A 23,945-nucleotide genomic window follows, 5' to 3' on the forward strand; every position below is an offset into this window, starting at 1 on the left:
GAATTGATGGGTGCAGCACACCAAAATGGCACATGTATACATATGTAACAAATCTGCACATTGTGCACATATACCCTAGAACTTAAAGTATAATAGAAAAAAATAAAAATAAAAAATAATTAAGACCTTGGGAAAGGAATGCATGAGGTCTATAAATGGCCGCTCTGGGAGTGTCTGTCTTATGCGGTTGAGATAAGGACTGAAATACGCCCTGGTCTTCTGCAGTACCCTCAGGCTTATTGGGTGGGGAAGAAACCCCACCCTGGTAAATTTGAGGTCAGATGGGTTCTCTGCTCTCGAACCCTGTTTTCTGTTGTTGAAGATATTTATCAAGACAATACATGCACAGCTGAATATAGACCCTTATCGGGAGTTTTTGACTTTGCCCCTTGCCTTTTGGTCTTGCTTTGCCCTTTGCCTTGTGATCTTTATTGGCCTCAGAAGCATGTGATCTTTTTGACCTACTCCCTGTCCATACACCTCCTACCCATTTGAAATCCTTAATAAAAACTTGCTGCTTTTGCAGCTTAGGTGGGCTTCACGGACCTACCAATTTGTGATGTCACCCCTAGCAGCCCAGCTGTAAAATTCCTCTCTTCATACTCTTTCTCTTTATTTCTCAGACCAGCTGACACTTAGGGAAAATAGAAAGAACCTACGTTGAGTTGGGGGTGGGTTCCCCTGATAAGGGAGGATTCCGAAGGACACTATTTTATACTGCTTTGGATCTCTTCATATTGCCTGAGTGGGTTCTCCACAAATAATATTTAAAATTTAAAAATATGCTATTACTCGATTGAGAATGAGTTTTTTTGTTCATTTGCTTTATATTTAGATACAGGGTCTCATTCTGTCATCCAAGCTGGAGTGCAGTGGCATGATCACAGCTCACTGTTGATTTGTTTTTCTAAGACCAGCCGAGCGAGCACAAAAGAACCAGCAAGTAGGCAAAGGTCAGGAGCAAAACTGCAAGTTTATTTTGGTAACCTAAGGTGTGGGGAAGAAGTCTGTCGGCCTCCGGCAAAGAAGGCCGACAGAGTCCCCCCTCGTGGGGCTCTCGGGCGGGGTTCCTGCATCCCAACTTCAGTGGGGCTGGAGGAAGACCGCGTGGGACCTGGGCCAAGAACAGCTTTTCTAGGGCGTGGGAGGGCAATAGGCGGGGCACGGGCGTGTCGGGGGCGTTCCGCAGGTGCGACCAGGTAAATCTTGGTCTCTTTGGATTGACGTCACCTGGTGCATGCCCAGTTGGTCTGCACCTTCCCGGGTCACCGGCTGCATTTTCGCACGCGCGGGAAAAGTTGGGAGGGGGGATGAAGAACCCGGAAGTGCACCATCTTGCCTCCGTTCGTCCAGACAACTGTGACCTTGAATTGTGAACCCAAGCAATCCTCCTGCTTCAGCCTCCTGAGTAGCTAGGACGACAGGCAGGCACCACCACAACTGGCTAATTATTCTATTTTTTTTTTTTTTTTTTTGTAGAGATGAGGGTTTTGCTATGTTGCCCAGGCTGGTCTAGAACTCCTAGCCTCAAGCAGTCCTCCTCCCTCGGCCTCCCGAAGTGCTAGGATAACAGGCATGAGCTACTGCACCTGACTGAGTATTGTCATTGTTATTTTAAACATTTTATTTGGTCGTTTTGGAAACTTAATGTCTACTACATTTATCATAATAATTTGAAAATCTTTACATCTTTTATATAGAAAACATTATCTTCTTAAAATAGGAGGTTTAAAATATTTAAACTTAAGAATCTATAAAACTAATCCATATTATTAAATGAAAATGATAAAAATATCTATGTGAGCATGGCCTGCATTTTACCCAAGTGTAATCTGACACTTTTTTTCTTACTCTGTAGGAGGCGACTAATACTAATGGAGTGCTAGTTATATGCTAGACACTGTGGAGGCCTCCTTATTTTATTGATTCCTTATCATACGCTTTTTGGAGGTTTGCTAGATTAGTCTTTGACAATTCTAACTCTCAGACTATAGGGCTTTCTTTACCATTTGCCTTGTGATATTCCTTGGCTGCTGTGCTGTAAGAACATGACACTGAAAGGCTTGCTTTCCTATTTTTTCTTAATGTAAAGTTTATAGATTTTATCAAGTGGAGGAAATGAAATGATGACCTATTTTCTGATCTTTGTATCTTCCCCTATGGTTATGATAATTTCTACTTGCTTGTCACCAGTAATATTTTGATTAAAAACTAAGGGAGCCTTCCTCTTATTGCCCCAAATTAGAAAGCAAAGTTTGTGGCTGGATCTCATCATTGTCAATCATCTCAGTTTACAAGAAGGTGGGCAGACCTGCCTAAGGGGAAGTAGCAACTAAGTCCTATTTGTAGAAATTGTTTGTAAACACTGTTTTTGTCTGCCTTCCTAGAATGGGGGCAGGGTATTTATGACTCAGTACATAAAACATTTTGAGGGAGGAAACTTCAGTTATCAGGAGCTAAAAATTCAATGTATGTAATTTTTGTGCTTATTAATGCTATCTTGAATGGAAATGAAAAAAGAACTTTATTGAAAAAATAACCTCATAGATATGTCTCTTAAAATTCTTAACTTTTCACTCACTGCTTTGTAAAAACTAATAATGATTTCGGACTTGACAAAAGTAGAATGAAATCTCCCCAGACTTTGGCCAAAACTTCCCCACGAACAGAGATTCTTAAATATCTCCTTTTCACACATGAGAAACCTGATGTTCAGGGGAGTTAAGTTACTTGCCCAATGTCTAAGGTTAGAAATAGAAGTTGTGTCTGTTTCTTTCTACTGAGGCTTAGTTGCCACATCTATTCATTTAAATGCTCAAAAAGCCTGATGTTTATATAAACTTCAGAATTATTATGTATACTTCACTTTCTCTCCGAGTTTCACTTATAATTTAGCAGGTTGTATTGAAGAGCATAGAAGACTAAACAAGTAAAATGTGTGTTCCTAGGAATCATAGCTTGTGCCTACTTATCTTTTACTTTTTATGACTATTACAAGTTCATAGAGATAGAGAATCTAATTCACATATAACTATATCTCTATTAATGATCACGATGGGATTGAAAGTAGCGAAATAAAGACTAAAGCTTATTTTTTTCCTATGAAGAAAGCATGTGCATTGCTTGCTGTGTTCCACATGGCCACCTTCACCTGAAAAATGAGTATTTGAAAACAGGAAAACACAGTAATAATTCCTGAAACTGCCATCTACTGTGTGTTGGACCAATTTCTCTATTATTAGGAAAACCAAGGACTTGGCTGGAAACCATCCCATGTGTTGGAAGGGCTTGAAGAATTGAACTTCTCCATTAGCAAGAATCAGTTTCACTGGAAATCAGGGACTGGTTGGACCCTAAAGAATTGTTGGCATGAGAAAAATGTTTAAGTAGTTTGAACATTTGTCTGTTTCATGCAAAATGTCCGCATGTGTGGGTTTTTTTACCTTATGGAATGAGAAGTGAGTGAAAAGAAAATTATACTATGAATGGAAAAAATGTGAAAACAAAAAAGGAAACATTTTCAATATTTGCTGGGTTAAAAGTCAAAAACTTACACATTATGGAATCTGACTTGGCATATGTCATTGACGCACAATAGCTAGAATTTAGTAGTATTAAAACTAGTCATGAAAAAAGCAATTTACCAATATTATGAGGAAAAAGCAAACTGAGAGGCAATTTTATGATTTAGGAGAGGTTACATGTATAGTTGTAAATCATAAGTTATAACAGGAAGGACAGCTATAACATAAAAGAAGTCAGCAAATAAGCAAGACTGAGTATATGAGAAAAGTAACTGGACATATTGTCTATCTTGCAAAATGTGTGAACCGGAATTCTTGGTATAATATTTTAATGAGTACTCTGGATTCTAAAGTATTCTAATCAAATTATTATTTTATAGAATATCAAGGTATATCTTTGGTTAATTTTGTGTTAGAATTCTATGTGGGTGTCCCCCTTTTTCTGGCACCTTTAATCAAATCTTCTAGACTTACTTTCTGCAAAAGTAATTTCATTACTCTGACTATTCCAATACGTATGTATGTGTGTATATATTGATCTATTATCTATCTATCTATCTATCTATCTATCTATCTATCTATCTATCTTTCTATCTATACATCCATTAATCTATCTTCATCTGCCCTCTGTCTATATAATCCATTTATATACATCCATACATCCACACAAATTTTGGGTTAATCTATCTTTCAAACTTTCACTATCTGAGCCTTTAAGCATCAAAACTGTGACTTGCCCTATTGTTAAATTCACTAGCCCTTATGTTACTTGTCGTATTCTTTCTTTCCATTTCTAAAAGCTATTCCTCTGGGAGTTATAAAGGTACTCATCTTGGTTAATTTTTGAGTACTTTGCCTTTCACTAAGGAACTATCCTATGAAAACCATCACAATTAGTTTTTATTATGGCTATTAAGTTTAAATATTTAACCGACTTTTTTTTTTTCTCTGCACTATATGTTGGGTGCTAGACACTCAACAGACATGGCACTGCCCTCAGTTCTATGAAAGACAATCAGGAAAGGCTTCCCTAAATTAGCAAGGTGAAGTGTTAGCACCTGTTATGGAGGGGCAGATGAAAGCATTTTAGGCAGAGGGAAACAACACAAAATCTGTACTCCAGGAAAGAGTGTGGCATATTCTAGGAATTAAGAAACACAATTTCGTAAAGATCTAGATTGATCCCTAGTGTCATTATGAGAGACTGATTTGTGTAAGCCAGATACAAAACTTCATCTCATTATTTCATAGTTACACTCTTAAGACATGATTAAACATTTTTTCCTGTAAACTACTATTATTCTAACCCTCAAATGTCTTCCATTTATTAACAATTTTAACATTTGGAGAGTTAAACACAAGTAGAATATCAAAGAATATAAGAATAACATGTTTGCATTAATATATTTGATAAAGTGATCTAGAAGTATTAATTTTTTTCTTATCACATATATGAATATGATGTTGCAATAAAACATCCAAATAATGCAAAGGTGGATATAGCACAATTGGTGATTGACTCCTGTACTCTTTTTATCCCAGCCTCTGTTTCTAAAATAGGGAAGAGAGAGCTAAAGCTTCATCTTCTGGGTGGTGGGTGAGGCAGGATAGAGAAATAGTAGATAGTCCAGTCTCAGAAAGCTAGGATATGGCAGGTAGGTCCTTATGTCCCTTTATTTTCCTGGCTTAATCTCTCCAGCTTCACTAACTGGGAGTTTCCTGGATTCCCTAATGCTGTTCTGGAAGTCCTAGCCAGGGATTAAAGAGAAGATAGATCACATCTAGAAGTACCGTTATAGCCCAGCTTGTGAGCGCCCAGAGATTGCTGAGCTCTTTTAGAGGCACTACCATAAATTGTCCCAGTAGTTAGGACATTGTTGCTTCTGACTGTTACTACTGGACTTGGGACCATTTCTCCTCTCTGATTTCCCTCTGAAGCTGATGGTCTTGTGATATTGCTGAGAGTTTTGAGTGAGATGGAAAGTACAGATAAGAGAGGCTCACAGAGATGAAGTCTTGATCTGGAACTGAGTTATGAACTTAAGCTCACTTGACTTAACTGCATTTAGCACAAAATATCTAGAACATCCACACAAATAGGAAGTTTAGAGTTAATAAAGCAATACTAAAAGCCATATTTTTTGTACTACTGAATTTTAAGTACTAGTCTATCTGTGAAGTATAATGTCAAATATACTCGAAAAAGAGGAGAGTAGATTCGAATTTTATTATATGTACTTTTTTACTTTTCAAAAAGAAAACTGACTTTGAAATTCCTAATTTTAGTTATATTTGTGAACAGCAAAATGACTTGAAATTCTGCCTCACCTTGTTCACAGTAGATTCCAGTGGTTCCTAGAGGACAGAAACAGGTGTATCCATGAGGTAATGAAATGCAGGTTGCTCCTCTGCTACAGTGGTGTGGAGGGTCATGTTCAGGATCACAGACGGAAACTGTCTCTGTGCAGAATGCTCCTTTCCACCTAGTGGTACAGTTGCAGCTGTGGGTTGAGAGAAAGTCACATCGTTTGAGCATTTGTGTAGAGATGGATACATCTATGTATTGCCTTGATGCTAACTTGTCAATTTTAACTGAAATTCCAAGATATCAAAATGAATTGTGATTCAAACTCTAAGACCTAAATTGTCAAAGGAGAGAGTTAATAACTGGTTATAGGATTACTGGACTCCACATCAAAGACTTTAAAAGATTCAGAGTGTATAAATAGAAAGATAATTTTTTGAGAATCGTTTCTTTGGACAAAATTGCATTGTAAGTCTCTCTCCCAACTCCCACACCACCACCAAGAGAAAAAGCTGTGCATGGTGTTGCTGTCTCCTAACTTCAAGCCTAGTGAAAAGAGATTTAGCAGGAACACTTGGAGAGCTTGGTATGTGTTCCCTGGCATTGGCAAACTCAGAGGCTCAGCTCCTGGGGTTGCAGAAAGAGCTGCAAACATGCTGAAGACAAGTCAAATGTGAGTGAATCCCAGGAAAGGGATGTTCATAGTCAGGAACAACACCTTGAGGATATATAAAAATGAATCTTGACCAAGAGGTGTCCTTCTCACTAAGATACCTGGGCAGTAAGAGGTTTCTGGCTAGAGCAGAAGCTGAGGGGTAATAGGGAATACTCAGCTGAAAGAGAGACCTTGTCTGGGTGTAGAGAGTGATATTGGGAGGAGCCCAGAAGAAAACTTTCCGATAGACCCATCAAAGGCAGAGTTGTCAGATAAAACGTAGAGCATCTAGTTAAATTTAAACATGAGTTAAACAATGAATAACTTTTCTTAGTAGAAGTATGTCCTGATACGGTTTGGCTGTGTCCACACCCAAATCTCATCTTGAATTGTAGTTCCCATAATCCCCATGTGTTATGGGAGGGACCAGGTGGAGAAAATTGAATCATGGGGGAGGTTTCCCCCATCCTCTTCTCATGATAATGAGTTAGTACTCATGAGATCCGATGGTTTTATAAGGGGCTTCCTTCTTCACTGGGCACTCATTCTTCTCCTTCCTGCCACCACATGAAGAAGGACATGTTTGCTTCCCCTTCCACCATGATGTAAGTTTTCTGAGGCCTCCCCAGCCATGCTGAACTGTGAGTCGATTAAACCTCTTTCCTTTATAAATTACCCATTTTCAAGTATGTCTTTATTAGCAGCATGAGAACGGACTAATACATGTCCCATACAATATTTGAACTTTAAATAAATAATATTTGAGATTTTATTGTTATATATCTTGATATATAGATACATATATATAAATACACACACACACACACACACATATAGTTGATAAATTGTTGTTTGTCTGAAATTCAAATTTATCTGGGCACCGTGTGTTCATTTTGCCCTCCCTGCCTCCCTCCCTCCCTGCCTTTTTCCCTTTCTTCCTTCCCTTTCTCTCCCCACCATACCCCTTCCTTTCTTCTTCTTCTGAAAACACTGCACTAAAGAGTACATGAGAGAAAGGGTTAGCTTAAAATTCCCGTTACAGTCAGAGAGCAATAAACCACCGTGCCAGCCTAAAGAGCACATTCTAGAATTGGGTGTGAGATATAGGGGTCAGAAACTGTTAAACTGGAAAAGGACAGCAGTTGATCACACCTTCCCAGACCTTTTAGTTATGTCATATACTTTTATATGCTTGTTGCATCTAAATTAATAGTTGTGCAAAAAAAGTTCGGAAAATTGTGTAGGGTTCTCCAAAATGGAGACAAACAAAATACAGAATTAATCTGCTACAAAATTACATTTTTTTGAAGATTATTTTTGAAGATCAAAAAGAGTATAGAATGTATAAAGACTTCTTATACAAAAAAGAGAATGAGTAATTTCGCAAAAGAAGTAAAACTGTAGTAAAAATTCTTATTAAATAATTTTTAAACACGATGCTGTCATTACTTTTAAAAGAGACGATTGCGCCATCTAGTGGTTAATTTTTATCTACTTGAAAAAAGCTTACAAACAAAATTGTTCTCACTGCCTTATAGATAGAACTCACAATGGTAAAATATTTATTTTATTTAATTCACTTACACTTTATTGTATATATTTAAGATATATAACATAGTGTTATGGGAATAAAATACTTGCTTGGATATTAAAGTAGATAAATCACATTAAGCATAATATAGATGTTAAAATCTTGTTTGAAAAAAATAACAAATCAGAGCATCATATAGTTTGTCTCAGAATTTTTAGGTCTGAAACAATTAGCTATATGTTTAATATATAATTGGTTATTATATAATTCTAATGAGAATGATTTTGTGCAAGGTCAAATTTTTCTTTTTCTTCCTTGGTTTCTATAGCACCCTGTGAAGTATAGATAATAAAAAATTTCAAGCCTTCATTAGTTATTCTCTACTTTGGGTGATATTTTTTTAACCCTTGATGTTAATTCATTAATATTTCTTCCCTTAACCACATATACTACTCTGCCCTGAGGAAAAGTCGATTTTGTAGAAGTGTGTGTGTGAGGTGAGGTGTCTATATAGTGGGCAATGTAAAAACAAAACAAAGACAGGTTGGTATCTATTTAAAGAATATTTATTATTTTTTATGGGCTAGCTGTCTGTGCTTATCTTAGGATTGAGGATAGTACTGTGCTTGGTAATGAGATTCTACAACACAGGAAGGTCCATTTTTGACCTCATGGACTTCTGTATTTTGGAGAAATCAGATTAGTAAGGAGATAATTTTAATAAGATGGGACAAGTTCTAAAATGGGTATTATGGTATCCTGTGGATGGACATCTAAGTAATTTTAGTGGATTACTTAGGGAAGGCTAAGGCAAGGCTTAGGAAAGGCCGCCAAAGTGAAATTTGCCCGCATAAATGCATGCACTGAGAGGAGGTGTCAAAGAACTTTGAACAACAGGCTGAGACAGTTCAACTTAAAAAAAAAAACTATTAATTTTTGTGGGTACAGAGTAGGTGTACATATTTATGGGGTACATGACATGTTTTGGTATAGGCATGCAATGTGTGACAATCACATCATGGAAAATAGGGTATCCATCCCCTCAAGCATTTATCCTTTGTGTTACAAACAATCCAATTATACTCTCTTAGTTATTTTAAAATGTACAATTAAATTATTATTGACTATAGTCACCCTGTTGTGCTATGCAATACTAGTCCTTGCTCATTAATTCTCACTACTTTTTTGTACCCATTAACCGTCCCTACCTCCCTTTTACCCACCACCCTTCTCAGCCTCTAGTGACCATCCTTCTACTCTCTATCTCCATGAGTTCAACTGTTTTGATTTTTAGAACCCACAAATAAGTGAGAATATGTGATGTTTGCCTTTCTGTGCCTGGCTTCAGTTCAACTTTTAAGTGACAGGTGTATAGAAAATGACATGAATGATGAGGCACACTTTAAGAATATTGATCTGTTATGTGTAGGATGATTGCCTAGTTTAACAATAAGCTCTCTGGTGATGTAATTTTAATCTTAGTGAGATCTTAGCATGTTTTTGCTACTAGAAAAGGGGCTGGCAAACTTTTTTTTGTAAAGGGCAAGGCAGTTTACAGTTTTGCTTTGTGGGCCATATAGACCATTTAGTTTTGCAATAACTAAACTCTGCCATTGTTGAAAGCAGCCACAGAAAACACACAAATGGGTGTGGCTGTATCCCAATAAATTTTAGTTACACAAATATGTGGTAGGCCAGATTTGGCCCATATGCCATAGTTTTCTGACCCCAGCACTCTAGACCATTAATTCTAGAGATAGGCTCTGTTTTGTTTTTTTATTATTGTCTCAAGGCCCCAAACAATTCTTGGTTTATTGTAAGTTTTAACTGACTATTCAAGGAATAAACACATAAATGAATAAATATAATAGGTCATGGCTGGCATAAGAAAGCAGATGGAGGCAAAAGTCCTGAATAGGAAAATTGCGGTGGGGATGCAGAGGTTGAAGTGTAGATGTGAGAGGCATTTTCAAGGCTTTGGTAAGTGTGTTGGTATGAGAAGAAAAATTATAGTAATGACAAACATTATTTGATGCTTACCATGTGTCAGGCACTCTTCTAACCTTTTTAGTTTCTCTGTTACCTTATAAGAAGGGTACTATCATCATCCTCATTTTGAAGAGGAGGAATCTGAGGAACAGAGAGGTTAAGTCTGCTAATAAGTGAGGAAGTCCACCCTTTAGTTACCATTTTATGTCTCTCAATCCTGTGGAAGTGTTGGGACCATGAAAGAGTATGGTGTTGTTAGTGAAATAGGGACAACCGGATAGCAATATAGTAAAGGGAAAACATAAAGAATCTACTTTTATAGGTTTTATTGTTGGGATGCAAGACTGGTTCAACATACACAAATTGATAAATGTGATTCACCACATAAATAGAATTAAAAGCAAAAACCATATCATGTTCTCAATAGATGCAGAAAAGACTTTGATAAAATTCAACTTTCTTTTGTGTTAAAAACCGTCAACAAACTAGACATTGAAGGACCATACTTCAAAATAATAAGAGCAGTCTATGACAAATCCATAGCCAAACATCATCCTGAACAGGCAAAAGATCGAACCATTCCCCTTGAGAACTGCAACAAGACAAGGGTGCCCACTCTCACCACTGCTATTCAACACAGTAATGGAAGTGCTAGCCAGAGCAATCACGCAAGAGAAAGAAAGAAAAGATATCCAAACAGAAAGAGAGGAATTCAAGTCATGTCTCCTTGCAGATGATATTATTCTATACTGAGAAAATCCCATGGACTCTGCCAAAAGGCTCCTAGAACTTATAAATAACTTCAGTAAAATTTCAGAATACAAAATCGCTGTACAAAAATCAGTAGCATGCCTATACACCAATTATGTCCAAGCTGAGAACAAAAGCAAGAATGAAATCCCATCTACAATAGCAACAAAAAGAATGAAGTACCTAGGAACATGGAACCAAGGAGGTGAAAGATCTTTATAATGATAATTACCAAACACTGATGAAGGAAATCAGAGATAACACAAACAAACGAAAAAAGATTTCATGCTCATAAAAAGGAAGAATCAATATTGTTAAAATGGATATACTGACCAAAGCAATTTACAGATTCAGTGTTATTCCTATCAAACTACCAACATAATTTTTCACAGAATTAAAAAAATTATTCTAAAATTCATATGGAAACAAAAAAGAGGCTAAATAGCTGAAACAATCCTAAGCAAAAAGCACAAGGCCAGAGGCATCACTCTGCCTAACTTCAAACTATACTACAAGCCTACAGTAACCAAAATAGCATAGCACTGGTACAGAAACAGACACACAGAACAATGGACAGAACAGAAAACCTAGAAGTAAAGTCATAAACCTAAAAGTACCTGATCTTCAACAAAGTCAATGATAAGCAATGGGGAAAGGGCTTCCTATTCAATAAATGGTGCTGGAATAACTGGCTAGCCATATGCAGAAGATTGAAACTAGACCCCTTCCCTTCACTACATATGTTATGAAAATTAACTCAAGATGGACTAAAGACTTAAATGTAAGACCTAAACCTATAAAAACCGTAGAAGAAAACCTAGGAAATACCATTCTAGACATCAGGCTTGGTAAAAAATTTACGACTAAGTCCCCAGAAGCAATTTCCATAAAAACAAAAATTGACAAGTGGGACCTAATTAAACCAAAGAGCTTCTGCACAGCAAAAGAAACTATCAAAAGAGTAAATAGACAACTTACCGAATGGGAGAACATATTCACACACTACACAATAACAAAAGTCTAAAGTCTAGAATATATAAGGAACTTAAACAATTCAACAAGCAGAAAACAGACAACCCCATTAAAAAAACAGACAAATGACATGAACAGACACTTCTCAAAAGAAGACATACATGCAACTAACAAATAGATTAAGTAATGCTCAACATCACTAATCGTTAGAGAAATGCAAACCAAAACCACAATGAGATACCAACTCACACCAATCAGAATGGCTACTATAAAAAAGTAAAAAAAAAAAATGACAGCCATTGCATTGGTGAGGTTGCAATGAAAAGGGCACACTTAAACATTGCTAGTGGGAATGTAAATTACTTCAGCCCCTGTGAAAAGCAGTGTGGATATTTCTTAAAAATTTAAAACAGAACTACCATTCAACCCAGCAATCCCATTACTGGCTATACACCCAAAGGAATATAAATCATTCTGTGAAAAAGACATATGCATTTGTATGTTAACCGCAGCACTATTCACAATAGCAAAGACATGGAATCAACCTATATACCCATCAACAGGGTTCTGGATAAAGAGAATGTGGTACCTATTCACCATGGAATACTACACAGCCATTGAAAAAAATGAAATCATGTCCTTTGTAGAAACATGAATGCAGCTGGAGGCCATTATCTTATGCAAACTAACATAGGAACAGAAAACTAAATACTGCATATTCTCATTTATAAGTAGGAGCTAAACAGTGAGTATATATGGACACAAACAAATGGGAACGATAGGCACTGTGGACTACTTGATGTAGAAAGGTGGGAGGGAATGTGGGGTGAAAAACTACTTATTGGGTACTATGCTCACTATCTGGGTGATGGAATTATTTGTACACCAAACCTCAGCAACACACACTTATGTAACAAACCTGCACATGTACATCCTGAACCTAAAATAAAAGTTGAAAAAAAAAAAGCCACTTTTAGCTAGACTGCATTGGAGGTAAGAGTAGGTGATAAAATAGCTTTTTTTTTTTTTTTTTTTTTTCTATAAGCATCTAGGGACATGGCAAGTAAATTTGATGATAGTTCAGGACATAAGGCGGATTTAATTAAATAGACTAGCAGGCAAAGAGCTGGGAAACATGCACCCGGCATACAATAGCTAAGACTACTTAAATTATACTGAGGAATCTATACAGAGCACTGTTTTCTTATTTCAAGACCGTTCAAAAAATGTTACATATCCTTAATTGTCAGTACAAGGAAAAATTTGTGGGTTCTTCTGTCTCCAAACATAAACAGATGATAGCAGAGAATAAAATATTAAACACTTTGGAAATGTAACAGCTCATCATGATAGTAAATCTAGAGATGAATATTAGAGTGTGTTCTTACTAATATAGTTAATTATTTTACTTCTGTGCATTTAGAATGAAACTGATTTGAATTCTTAAATTGCAGATACATTGTTTAGTTCTGACTGTCAATTTTATAGCTTAGAAACTCTATGGGTTAATTTTTCCTCATTACTATAGAAATTCAACACGAAGAATTTAATTTTCTTGTAATTAGGCAAGTCTAAGACTGTAAGAGTTTAGTATGAACATGGATATAAAAAATTAACTGAAAATGAGATAATACAAGATTTAATATTTTTTGTTAAATATCATTCACTTACTAAATATTACCAAAGAGGGAATATGGAGGAGCATTGTACTTCGTTACCAAGGTGAGTACAAAATAGAAAACATGGTCTTGTTCCCCACCCTGAGGACTTGCTACTTTATTTAGAATAATGTATTTGTATGAAATATATAATATATAAAATATAATATTCAAAGTTTCGTAGGGCTTTACCTTAATGCCAGGCACCATTTTAAGTACTTTAGATGTAGTAATTTGTTTAATCATATAAAACCTACAAAGTAATACTATTATTCACCCTCAGATTGCAGATGAGAAGCTAATACAGAAAAATATAACCTCTGCTTAGCCTACTTTTTCAGGTTACCTATCAAATATGGATTTTGATGTTTTGGATAAGAGAGATTCCTCTTTATATGTTGAGGCTGAGATAAGAACAGAAAAAGAAAGTTTTTGGAGAAAATTTACCTTGAGCTGGATCTGTAAAAATGTTCTGATTATAGATTTGTGGGTTTTCTATGCATAAGCAAAAGCACAGACACAAAATCTATGTGGTGTGATGATAAAGTCATATGAATAATAGAATAAATGCATGTAATTTAGCAATGGGCGATCACACGACCTAAAGGAATCTAGTTCTGCATATATAACTTATTTCTCTGCTATTTAAATAAAAAGGGAAACATAGCTGAATTATCTTCTCAGGTCATCTCCTGTGTGGATGACTTAATTCATATAAAATTGCTTTCCTTTATGGCTTATTTCCATTTGAGTAACAAGTTAGGAGAATAAGGTAAGTGTGATATGATGTATAACATTTTACCTGCCAAAATTTGCTGGATTTTAAATGACATGCTCAAAATTTGAGCCTTTGAAGAATATACAATCAAGTGCTAAAACAAATGAGCCTCATCATACACTGGAATGTGATGGCACATTGAAACTCAACATGCTTACTAGGACAGGTTGCTATAATAATCACTCCACCTGCTGACATTCCCCCATGGCCTTCCTTTCTTTGCTGGTGAGATACTCACCTAGGTCCTTGGTGATACCTCACAGAGTTTAAGAAGGATGAGATGAAATGACTATATACTATTGAAAATACTGGCAGTTGTCTGTGGGCTTTATTTTGTAGTTCTCCAGGTGTAAGGGCTTGAACATTGTAGTATGTTAACAGTTGGAATCAGAATTCCTATTAAGGAGAGAACTGTCTTTGGGAAACTACATGAGCTGCTTGGAGTAGACAGTGGAACCTGGTTGCATTGGGATGAACATGAGCCTGGACTACAAAATAAGATGATAAATTATACTGCCTGAGACCTGGAGGGAATTGTGGTTTGTTTTAACCTACAGACTCAGTTGGAAAAAAGCAAAGCAAAGGACAGAAGACAAAAATGGGTGGAATTGCTATGTATTTACTGCAGTGGTGCGGTGACCAAAAGACAAGTTGGAAGTTGTTTAGGTGGCCATGATATAAACTTTTTTCCTTCAACATTGTCACCTGTCTCCACCCCCCTGCACCAATCTAAACAATCTAAACAAGTGGAAGTGGCTTTGTTAATTTGATAGAAATTAAAGAAGTTGATTATAGCCTTTAGGCATCTGTGATATGGAATAGTCAGTATGGGTGAAAGACTGTGGAGCTAGAGACGACTTGAGAACGTAAACCTTCCTTTTGCAATCTTCACAATTTATGTAGATGTCAAGGGTCTGGTAGAAAGTAAGTGACATCTGAGCTATAAAAAGGCCATGAGAGAAAAGAGTTTACTCTTAAGCCACAGTGTAGGGAGGCTTGATGAAAATCCACAGTGAATTCTTACCTCTGACTCTTATTTTCTAGCTGCTTAAATAATAAAGAAACAAAAAAATGCGAGCTTATTTTAGGATCTACACTCTTCAAATAAGTTTTTCATATTTTCTGACTATGGAAAGATAATTTTCTGAAAATGTCTCATCTTTGGCCAGTGGGAGTCTCTTTACGTTGGCTCCTGTTGTCTTTTAATATAACCATAGTTGTCTTTGTTAACATTCTTGCTTTCAGGAATAAAAACATATCTAGGCTTATATTATATATTTTCTCTCCTAGAGCTGAGTGTACAAGTCTCCAAGAAGTCTTGGTTCATTTTAGTGGAAAATGGTATTTGGAGATGACAATTTTGCCACTAGAGATGTTCATTGATACTGAGTTATTGTTTCTAAATCTTTTTAGCGGATATAGCTGGGAAATTTTTTTAAAAAAGAAAGATTTTTTTTTTTTTTTGAGATGGAGTCTTGCTCTGTCACCCAGGCTGGAGTGCAATGGTGCAATCTCAGGTCACTGCAGCCTCTTCCTCCCGGGTTCAAGTGATTCTCCCTCTTCAGCCTCCTGAATAGAAAGTTAAGTAATGTGTTCATACATTAATTCCAATTCATATTAAGGATTAGAATGATTTTTACTTCTTCGATTTTATGCCTCGATCTCTTTCATGCTGAAAATTCTAGTTCCTAATGATTAATATTAATTGTTCATTTGGTTTATATATAATTATCTGTTATATAAATATAATGTTATTTGTATATTTTTATATATAGTTTTAAAATAACAATATCAATGTTACCACTAACATCAAGACTACAGGATGCAATAGAATATCTTTATGTTCTTTTTGTTTTAGGCCATAATCCACTCTATAGTAAACATATTGTGTTTTAAGATCAATTGAACTAAATCTTTTCTGCTTGTTTATGCTACCAACTTGAAGTACAGTTGAATTTATTCATTTCTTTATTTTCCTTCAGTATTCAAAGAGTGGTCTTTTTCTTTTTTGATTTACCATGTGAAACATTTTACCTGGTTCCAAATAAAAACTATAAAGCAAATTATAGTTAGAAAGTCTAGCTTTTATCCTTTTACTACTTCTTGTTTTCTCCCTCACCCTATAGATAACCATTTATAAATTGTGTGTGTGTAATCTTGCATTTTTTTCTTAGAAAAATATAAGCCTATTTGTATGTGTATCTATGTTTATGTATTTATATCTGTTTATATCTATTATCCCCTTTTCTTACATGTTTCTTTACCTGATTTTTTTCACTTAATAAGTCCTGAGGATCACTCCATAGCAACATATAAAAGGTCTATATATATATATATATATATATGGTCCTCCATTACATAAACATTCCTTAGCTTTTTCAACCAGATACCTAGTGATGAACATTTGAGCAGTTTCCAGTCTTTGTTTTAGCAAATAGAGAAATTAGGTTGCTCTAATACGTAATAGTGTCTACTTCTCTATAGCCTCACTACTAGATTAGTCATATTTTTAGCTTTTTGCCAACCTCATAGGTGAGAAAAATTATCTATCTAAAATTGGAATCTCTGGAAGACAGAGTTAAGGGCAATTCCAAGGAAGTAAGGAATACTCTTTCAAGGAAGTAACAGTGAGAGAGAAGCAAAGGGAAGAGGAAAAAAGGAGAACTAGTACAAGGTAATGAGTTACCAAGCTGGCCATAGCTTCACAAGAAACACAGCTGACTGCTTGGTAAGGAGAGAGTGTTTCTTGGAAGGCGGGATAGAGTAGTACAATTAATTTGTTTGCTATGCAGAGAGAAAAAGAATAGCAGGAAGAGGCGGGTTGATAACAGTCATGCATAGCTTGACAACAGATTAAAAATTTACATTTTGCTGCATTGGCAATGGAAAACCAGGAAACATTTTGAGCAGGAAAATGATTAAGAGCAAAGGGGATTTTAGGAAGATCTGGATTAAGGTTAGGAGTGTTTAGGGAACAGGTCACCAGTTGGAAAACAATTACGTGTCCAGTTGAGGAGTAATAGAAGACTGAATTAAGCATTGTTGGACAAAATATATAAAAGAAGACAGTCTGGGCAAAGGATGCTTAGTTTGGGAACTTTGGCAGACCTTAGAGAACCTATTTTTGGGTTCTAGGGGTTTGTAAACCTCTAAAATAATAAGCACATTTTTGTGTTTCAAGTATGTTCAGTTTTTAGGAGAAAGGGATTTTAGCTTTAACCTGATGCTCAAAGGCAGTTCTAAGACAAAAAATAATTAGAAAATCCTGAATCAATGAGATTTTGTGATCACTAATAGATTTATGTTGTAAATAAGCCTCATTTATGAACTTAATATTAATCCTTGGTGCATTTTACATTTTTACAACCACATTCTTCTAACTCCTATTGTACTTATTGTCTGAGCCACTCATTTTAACATCTAACTTGTTTTTGTAACTTTGTTTTCCCTACACTGCTTTTCTTTTTTTTTTAGATGGAGTTTCCCTCTTGTCCTCCAGGCTGGAGTACAGTGTTGCGACCTCAGTTCTCTGCACCCTCTGCCTCCCAGGTTCAAGTGATTCTCCTGCCTCAGCCCCTCAAGTAGCTGGGATTATAGCTCACCCACCACCATACTGGCTAATTTTTGTATTTTTAGTAGAGATGGGGTTTTGCCATGTCAGCCAGGCTGGACCCGAACTCCTGACCTCAGGTGATCCACGCATCTTGGCCTCCCAAAGTGCTGGAATTACAGGTGTGAGCCATGGTCCCAGGGCTACACTGTGTTTTCCTTAAAGGGACACATCTGTATATTGTCCTCAGTCACAGGTTACTGTGCAACATTGTGACTATGGTTAGTAGCAACGTCTTGTATTTTGAAAATTGCTGAGAGTAGATTTTAAATATTCCAATCAGAAAAAATTATAAATATGTGAGGTAATGCATATGTTAATTAGCTCATTTGAGCCATTCCATGATGTATATATATTTTGAAACATCATGTTCTACATGATAAATATATCCAATTTTTATTTGTCAATTAAAAAAATAAAGGAAAAAAGTACAACTTAAATAAAATAAAACTTGCTTAAAAACACCTATTAAGCTAGACATGGTGGAAGAGATTGGCAAAAACGTAAAATAATATCTTTCTTCTCACTAAACATTTTTGGTTTGGAATCAGCCATTTCATTAAAGCATTTTATTTATGTCAAAAACAAACAAAAAAAAGGACACTTACCAAGCACATACACACATAGGACGAAGAACTAAACCCATGTTTTTTTTTTTTTTTTTTACTTAAAACTTTCGTTTTGATGTAACCCTTTTTCTTTTTTATCCTTGGCTACTAAGAACAGAAATAGTTTTCCATTTACTTGTTGTACCCGAACTCATCCCAGGAGCATAAATGCCTGAACTGAACTCTGCCTTATGAGACTCACATTTGAGAAATTCCACTAGAACACAGATGGATCTGTGTGTGATGATGAACTCGGAGCAGGAGGGAAGGGTTTTCATCACTTTACCAGGGCCCTGAACATACGGGAAACCTTATCCGGCCCCACCTCACTCCTTACGTGGAATAAGACTTTCCCTTATGTACCCAAACAATGCCTCCTATGCCAGCTAAGAGGAAGGGAGCTAACGGGAGCATTTTGAGTTGTTTTAAATTTATAACATTAAACTGTTCATTGTTAAGACACTTTGATCAGCTTTGAGGTTTTGCTTTTACAATTGATTCTAAGCACCATAAAATTGGTGCTTCTGTGTTGGTACTTGCCTCTTGAGCATTTAAGAAATATTTCATAAGGTGTGTTAGTTATTTTTCAGGAAAAGATTAAACTTTAGCTTTAAGCTCTCTATAAGGTTACCTAGAACTTCAATTTAATATTACCCTGCTTCAGTTGAAAAATAAAGTTTAGAGCCATATAAAATTAAGAATCTGTAACTAGGACAAGGACAGAAATAAACTTCTTAAACACTTTTGAAAAGTATATTACAAAGCACAATATTTTCTTTCTTTAAAGGAGGTATTGTTATACTGAGATTAGAAAAGAATTGTTTAAAACTGTCAAAAGGAATAAAATTCTTTAAACTGCTGCTGCCACTGGATCTGAATGTCTATGAATGGGAGACTTAATATTTTTGAACAGTTTATTGAGGTATAATTTACTTACCATAAAATTCACCTGTTTTTAGTTCGGGGATCTGTAAATTTAATGTTATTAAATGATGGTCACAAGAGCTACTTCTGGCTCTGCAGTAAATCTTTATAGTTAGTAATTATTTTGTAATTAGGTCAATAAGAGGATCCCAAAACTGGTCACAATTTTGATAAGAAAAATTTTTAGAATCCTGTAAGGAAATTTGTCAGATGTATCATTCCCCCTGTACATTATCGCTTAAGACTATTTGTTATTCAAATTTAGGCCCTCATGTTTGAGATACTGCTTTCCACCCACAGGGCAATCTATGAAATCTCCAGGATATGTGTTATGAAGAAAGGTATTTTCAATTTGGAGAAAATACAAAGTACCAATTGAAGATAATTTCAATGTCATTTTAAAAAGTTAAGGTGAACAGGTTACAATCAGTAAATAGCTACTTAACACTTTTGTTACCTCATTAAAATTATTCGCTGCTTTCAAGTTCATTTCTTGCTATTTAGATTCTGTAGAGAATCTTGACCCAGGAAATGGAAGATCTGATTTTGAGTCCTGCTGTACGACTCACAGGGTGCTCATACATCCTCTCGAATTACTCACAGTCTCTGGGGCTTATTTTCCCTGAATAAAATTGGAATTAGGATACTGGCCTTGAGTAATTTAGAGGGTTTTGGTGAGGAGCAATAGAAATAATATATAAAAAATGCTTTGTTACCCACAAAGTCCTGTGCAATTGTAAGGTATTATGTTTAATATCAGAACTCAGTAAAATTTCTATATTAATCAAAATAATCTGCAAATGGTTCTAAGTACCTATCTATACTTGGTACTATATATTCCAAGATAAATATATATGGTTCTTAGGTTCAAACTGTTAGGCTGTTTGGTCCACATGGAATAACGTAGGGTGGGGATGGATTCCCCACCTTCACCTTCAACTTCATTCATATGCTTTCCTACTGCTACTTTCTGGATCCCTGCTTATTATCACGTCAAAAAATAACAAAAATACTTAGTAGTAACATCTGAAGAATGATTACAACTCTTTAGATAAAGTGAAGTAAACGTGTACTCCTAATTAAATTTAGTTGTAGAGCAAATTAGAGTGCATACTTTGTAAAGCAAGCTAAAGGTTTCATTAAAAATTATAGAGAAGTAATGATAAAATTATAGTGGTAAAGCTAATGCCAAAAATTATTGTTCTGTGATGGTGGCATCCCAAGCCTTAGGTTTTGTCCTCAGTAATTCCATGGGCTGAGTCAAACTATACATTTTTTTTTTCTCCAAAAATTTTTCTGTGACTATTAGTCATTTGAGCTTTGCTTTTGATCATTTTCTAGCGAGGAGGTGGAAGGAATTTGTTTAGAGTGAATAAGAGATTCACTCATGTCTTTTAAAACTACACTTTCTTCATGGTAGACTCTGTCCTTCAGGAGAAACTCTGACACTCCACTTTCCCAGCTGCTTTGCAGGGAGCCAGTGTTCCTGGTGAAGTGCATTACGTCTTCTCATGCGTCCTGTGGGGAGCATTTTGACAAATCTCTCTTTAGCTGTCTTATACATGTATGAGACATAAGAAATTTATGAGTAGCTAGAGTGTAAGAAATTGAATGACAGAGTGCTTACTTCCACTTACTTTAGCATATTCCCAGAACCCCTCATATACTACTTTTGCATAGATGAGATGCTCAGCAAAAGGAGTAATTAATATAAAAACATTCTCCTTTCTTTTTTCCTCCTCACTCAATGGGTCCATGTTGGTTTCATACTAAAGTAGTTCAGAAGTCAAATTGTGTAGCTTTACTATTGCCCTTTATAAAGGGGCTCAAACCTACATATGAAAGCAAATCCCAGTGTGTAAGCCTTTGTGTGGTTAACATTTCTGTCTACTCTCAATAGTATGGATTTAAGTGATATTTTTCATGGTGTCTGGAATGAGATGTAGTGATTCATTGCCATTGTTTAACAGAACTAAGATGGCATAAATGCTGTGCTGATCCTATTTGTAGTTGCCTTCACCTGTCCTCCCATCATGTAACAAGTCTACATAAGAACATTTTAAATACATGCATCTGTTTGTGTTCCTAGTTTGTACAAGTGGAATGCCAGCTAGAGTGGAGTACCAGTTAGAGCACAACCTGCTACTTTCATTCCTAATGACGTTATACTTACTAAACACTAGTTCCACTCTCTATGCATGTCCCACCATTGCCACATTTCATTAAACTGCAGGGAGAAGCACGACACTGGCCAACACTGCGTCCAGCATTTGGGTGGCCCTCGGGATTTCCTAGTCCTCTGAAATGGCCATCCTTCCCAGTGCGAACTTGAAGAGTGAAAATACAACCTTGAAGAAATGCAAAAACACTTCATGTTAACAAACAGAAGAAATAGATAAAACAAGAAGAAGGTTTTCATTTTTAAAGTAAAAGTTTTTCAAAATAAAGTAATACATATAAATTTTAAAAGAAATATAAGAATACAGAAATGCACAGAGAAAAATGTTTTTTAAAGTCATTCATGGTATCACCCCACAGCAGACAACTATTAACATTTTGGGGTGTATGTGTGTGTGTGGTGTGGTATTTTTTCTATGCTTAGTCGTATTTTCTTTTAAACAAAAATGCAATCTGCACTAAGCTGTAGAAAATATAATATTATAACCAAACAGTTGAATATCATAAATAACATTAACATTTTTCTTGTAGCATTAACTATTTTTAAGTGATGGCATATTTCCTTATATCAAAATATATTTAATAAACCTATAATTATTATACCATCAACTCATTTATATCTTTGCTATTAGAAATAAAGTTGTAATGAATATCTTATGTGTATATCTTTGTTCAGTTTAAAATTATTTTCTAGTACATATTTCTAGAAGGAGAATTACTAGAGGAAAAGATATAGATGCTTTGAAGTATGCCTAAGTGTCCCCCATAGATATTTTTCACAACTGGACTCAGGATACTGGAATATCCCCTTCTTCACAGGCACTACTTCACAGGCACAGGCGTGGGATGACCATTCCATTTCATTTTTACATGCAATAGCTAATAAAATACTATTTTCCTGTTTTTAGTTGGGTATCAAAAATCTTTTAACAAATGTATTGGTCTTTCATAATTATATTATAATTTGTATTTATAGTATGTAAAGAGAGTCTCCTTATATAATGAGGACATTAGCTATTTGTGATATTTGGTACATAAACTTTCTCCAGTTTAATATTTACCACCCAATTTTGCTATTTTTCTCTTTTTTCTTTCAGAGATTTTGCCTTTGTACACATCTTTAGAAAGAACTTTTCGGCCGGGCGCGATGGCTCACACCTGTAATCCCAGCACGTTGGGAGGCTGAGGCAGGCGGATCAGGAGGTCAGGAGATTGAGACCACCCTGGCTAACACGGTGAAACCCCATTTCTATTAAAAATACAAACAATTAGCCGGGCGTGGTGGCGGGCGCCTATAGTCCCAGCTACTTGGGACTCTCAGGCAGGGGAATGGTGTGAAGCCCAGAGGAGGAGCTTGCAGTGAGCCGAGATAGCGCCACTGCACTCCAGCCTGGGCGACACAGCGAGACTCTATTTCAAAAACAAAACAAAACAAAACAAAAAGAACTTTTCTATCCCGAGATTAGATAAGTACATATAAATAAAACGGGCAATGCAGTGAAGAATTTGAAATGAAAGTGTTTGAAATCCTGAAATGTATTGTAATTTACTCATCTCCTTTACCAGTTATTTAGAGTTTATTTGCAAAGTTCTTTCAAATAAATAGGAACATCAACTAGAAATAAGGTCTTTAAAATGATAAAAGAAAGGCAAGACTAAATTTTATTTTCAAAACTTTTTTTGGGGGAGCATAAAAGGCTTTATTTTTTGTCGTTGTTATAATTAAGTTCTAGGGTACATGTGCACAATGTGCAGGTTTGTTACATATGTACACATGTGCCATGTTGGTGTGCTGCACCCATTAACTCGTCATTTACATTAGGTATTCCTCCTGATGCTATCCCTTCCCCCTCCCCTAACCCCACGACAGGTCCCAGTGTGTGATGTTCCCCACCCTGTGTCCAAGTTTTCTCATTGTTCAATTCCCACCTATGAGTGAGAACATGCAGTGTTTGATTTTCTGTCCTTGCAATAGTATGCTCAGAATGATGGTTTCCAGCTTCATCCATGTCCCTACAAAGGACCATGAACTCATTCTTTTTTATGGCTGCATAGTATTCCATGGTGTATATGTGCCACATTTTCTTAATCCAGTCTATCATTGATGGACATTTGGATTGGTTCCAAGCTTTGCTATTGTGAATAGTGCCGCAATAAACATACATGTGCATGTGTCTTTATAGTATTTTATGATTTATAATCCTTTGGGTATATACCCAGTAATGGGATCACTGGGTCAAATGGTATTTCCAGTTCTAGATCCTTGAGGAATCCCCCACTGTCTTCCACAATGGTTGAACTAGTTTACACTCCCACCAACAGTGTAAAAGTGTTCCTATTTCTCTACATCCTCTCCAGAACCTGTTGTTTCCTGACTTTTTAATGATCACCATTCTAACTGGCGTGAGATGGTATCTCATTGTGGTTTTGATTTGCATTTCTCTGATGGCCAGTGATGATGAG

At 35.9% G+C, this 23,945-nt stretch overlaps 1 protein-coding gene across 2 annotated transcripts in view; it reads right to left on the bottom strand.

Moving 5' to 3' along the window:
* The window catches only part of EYS (eyes shut homolog (Drosophila)), a 2,062,375-nt gene that overhangs the window by 43,324 nt on the left and 1,995,106 nt on the right, over window positions 1-23,945 (bottom strand). For both annotated transcript variants that reach the window (XM_011945635.1, XM_011945634.1), the window contains exons 40-41: window positions 21,478-21,652; window positions 5,853-6,025 (exon numbers count right to left, since the gene is read on the bottom strand). In XM_011945635.1, the coding sequence (XP_011801025.1) occupies window positions 5,853-6,025; window positions 21,478-21,652 (348 nt within the window). The remainder of the gene's footprint in view (window positions 1-5,852; window positions 6,026-21,477; window positions 21,653-23,945) is intronic.

The sequence above is a fragment of the Colobus angolensis genome, unplaced genomic scaffold (assembly GCF_000951035.1).
Source record: "Colobus angolensis palliatus isolate OR3802 unplaced genomic scaffold, Cang.pa_1.0 Scaffold241, whole genome shotgun sequence".
Taxonomy (NCBI): domain Eukaryota; kingdom Metazoa; phylum Chordata; class Mammalia; order Primates; family Cercopithecidae; genus Colobus; species Colobus angolensis.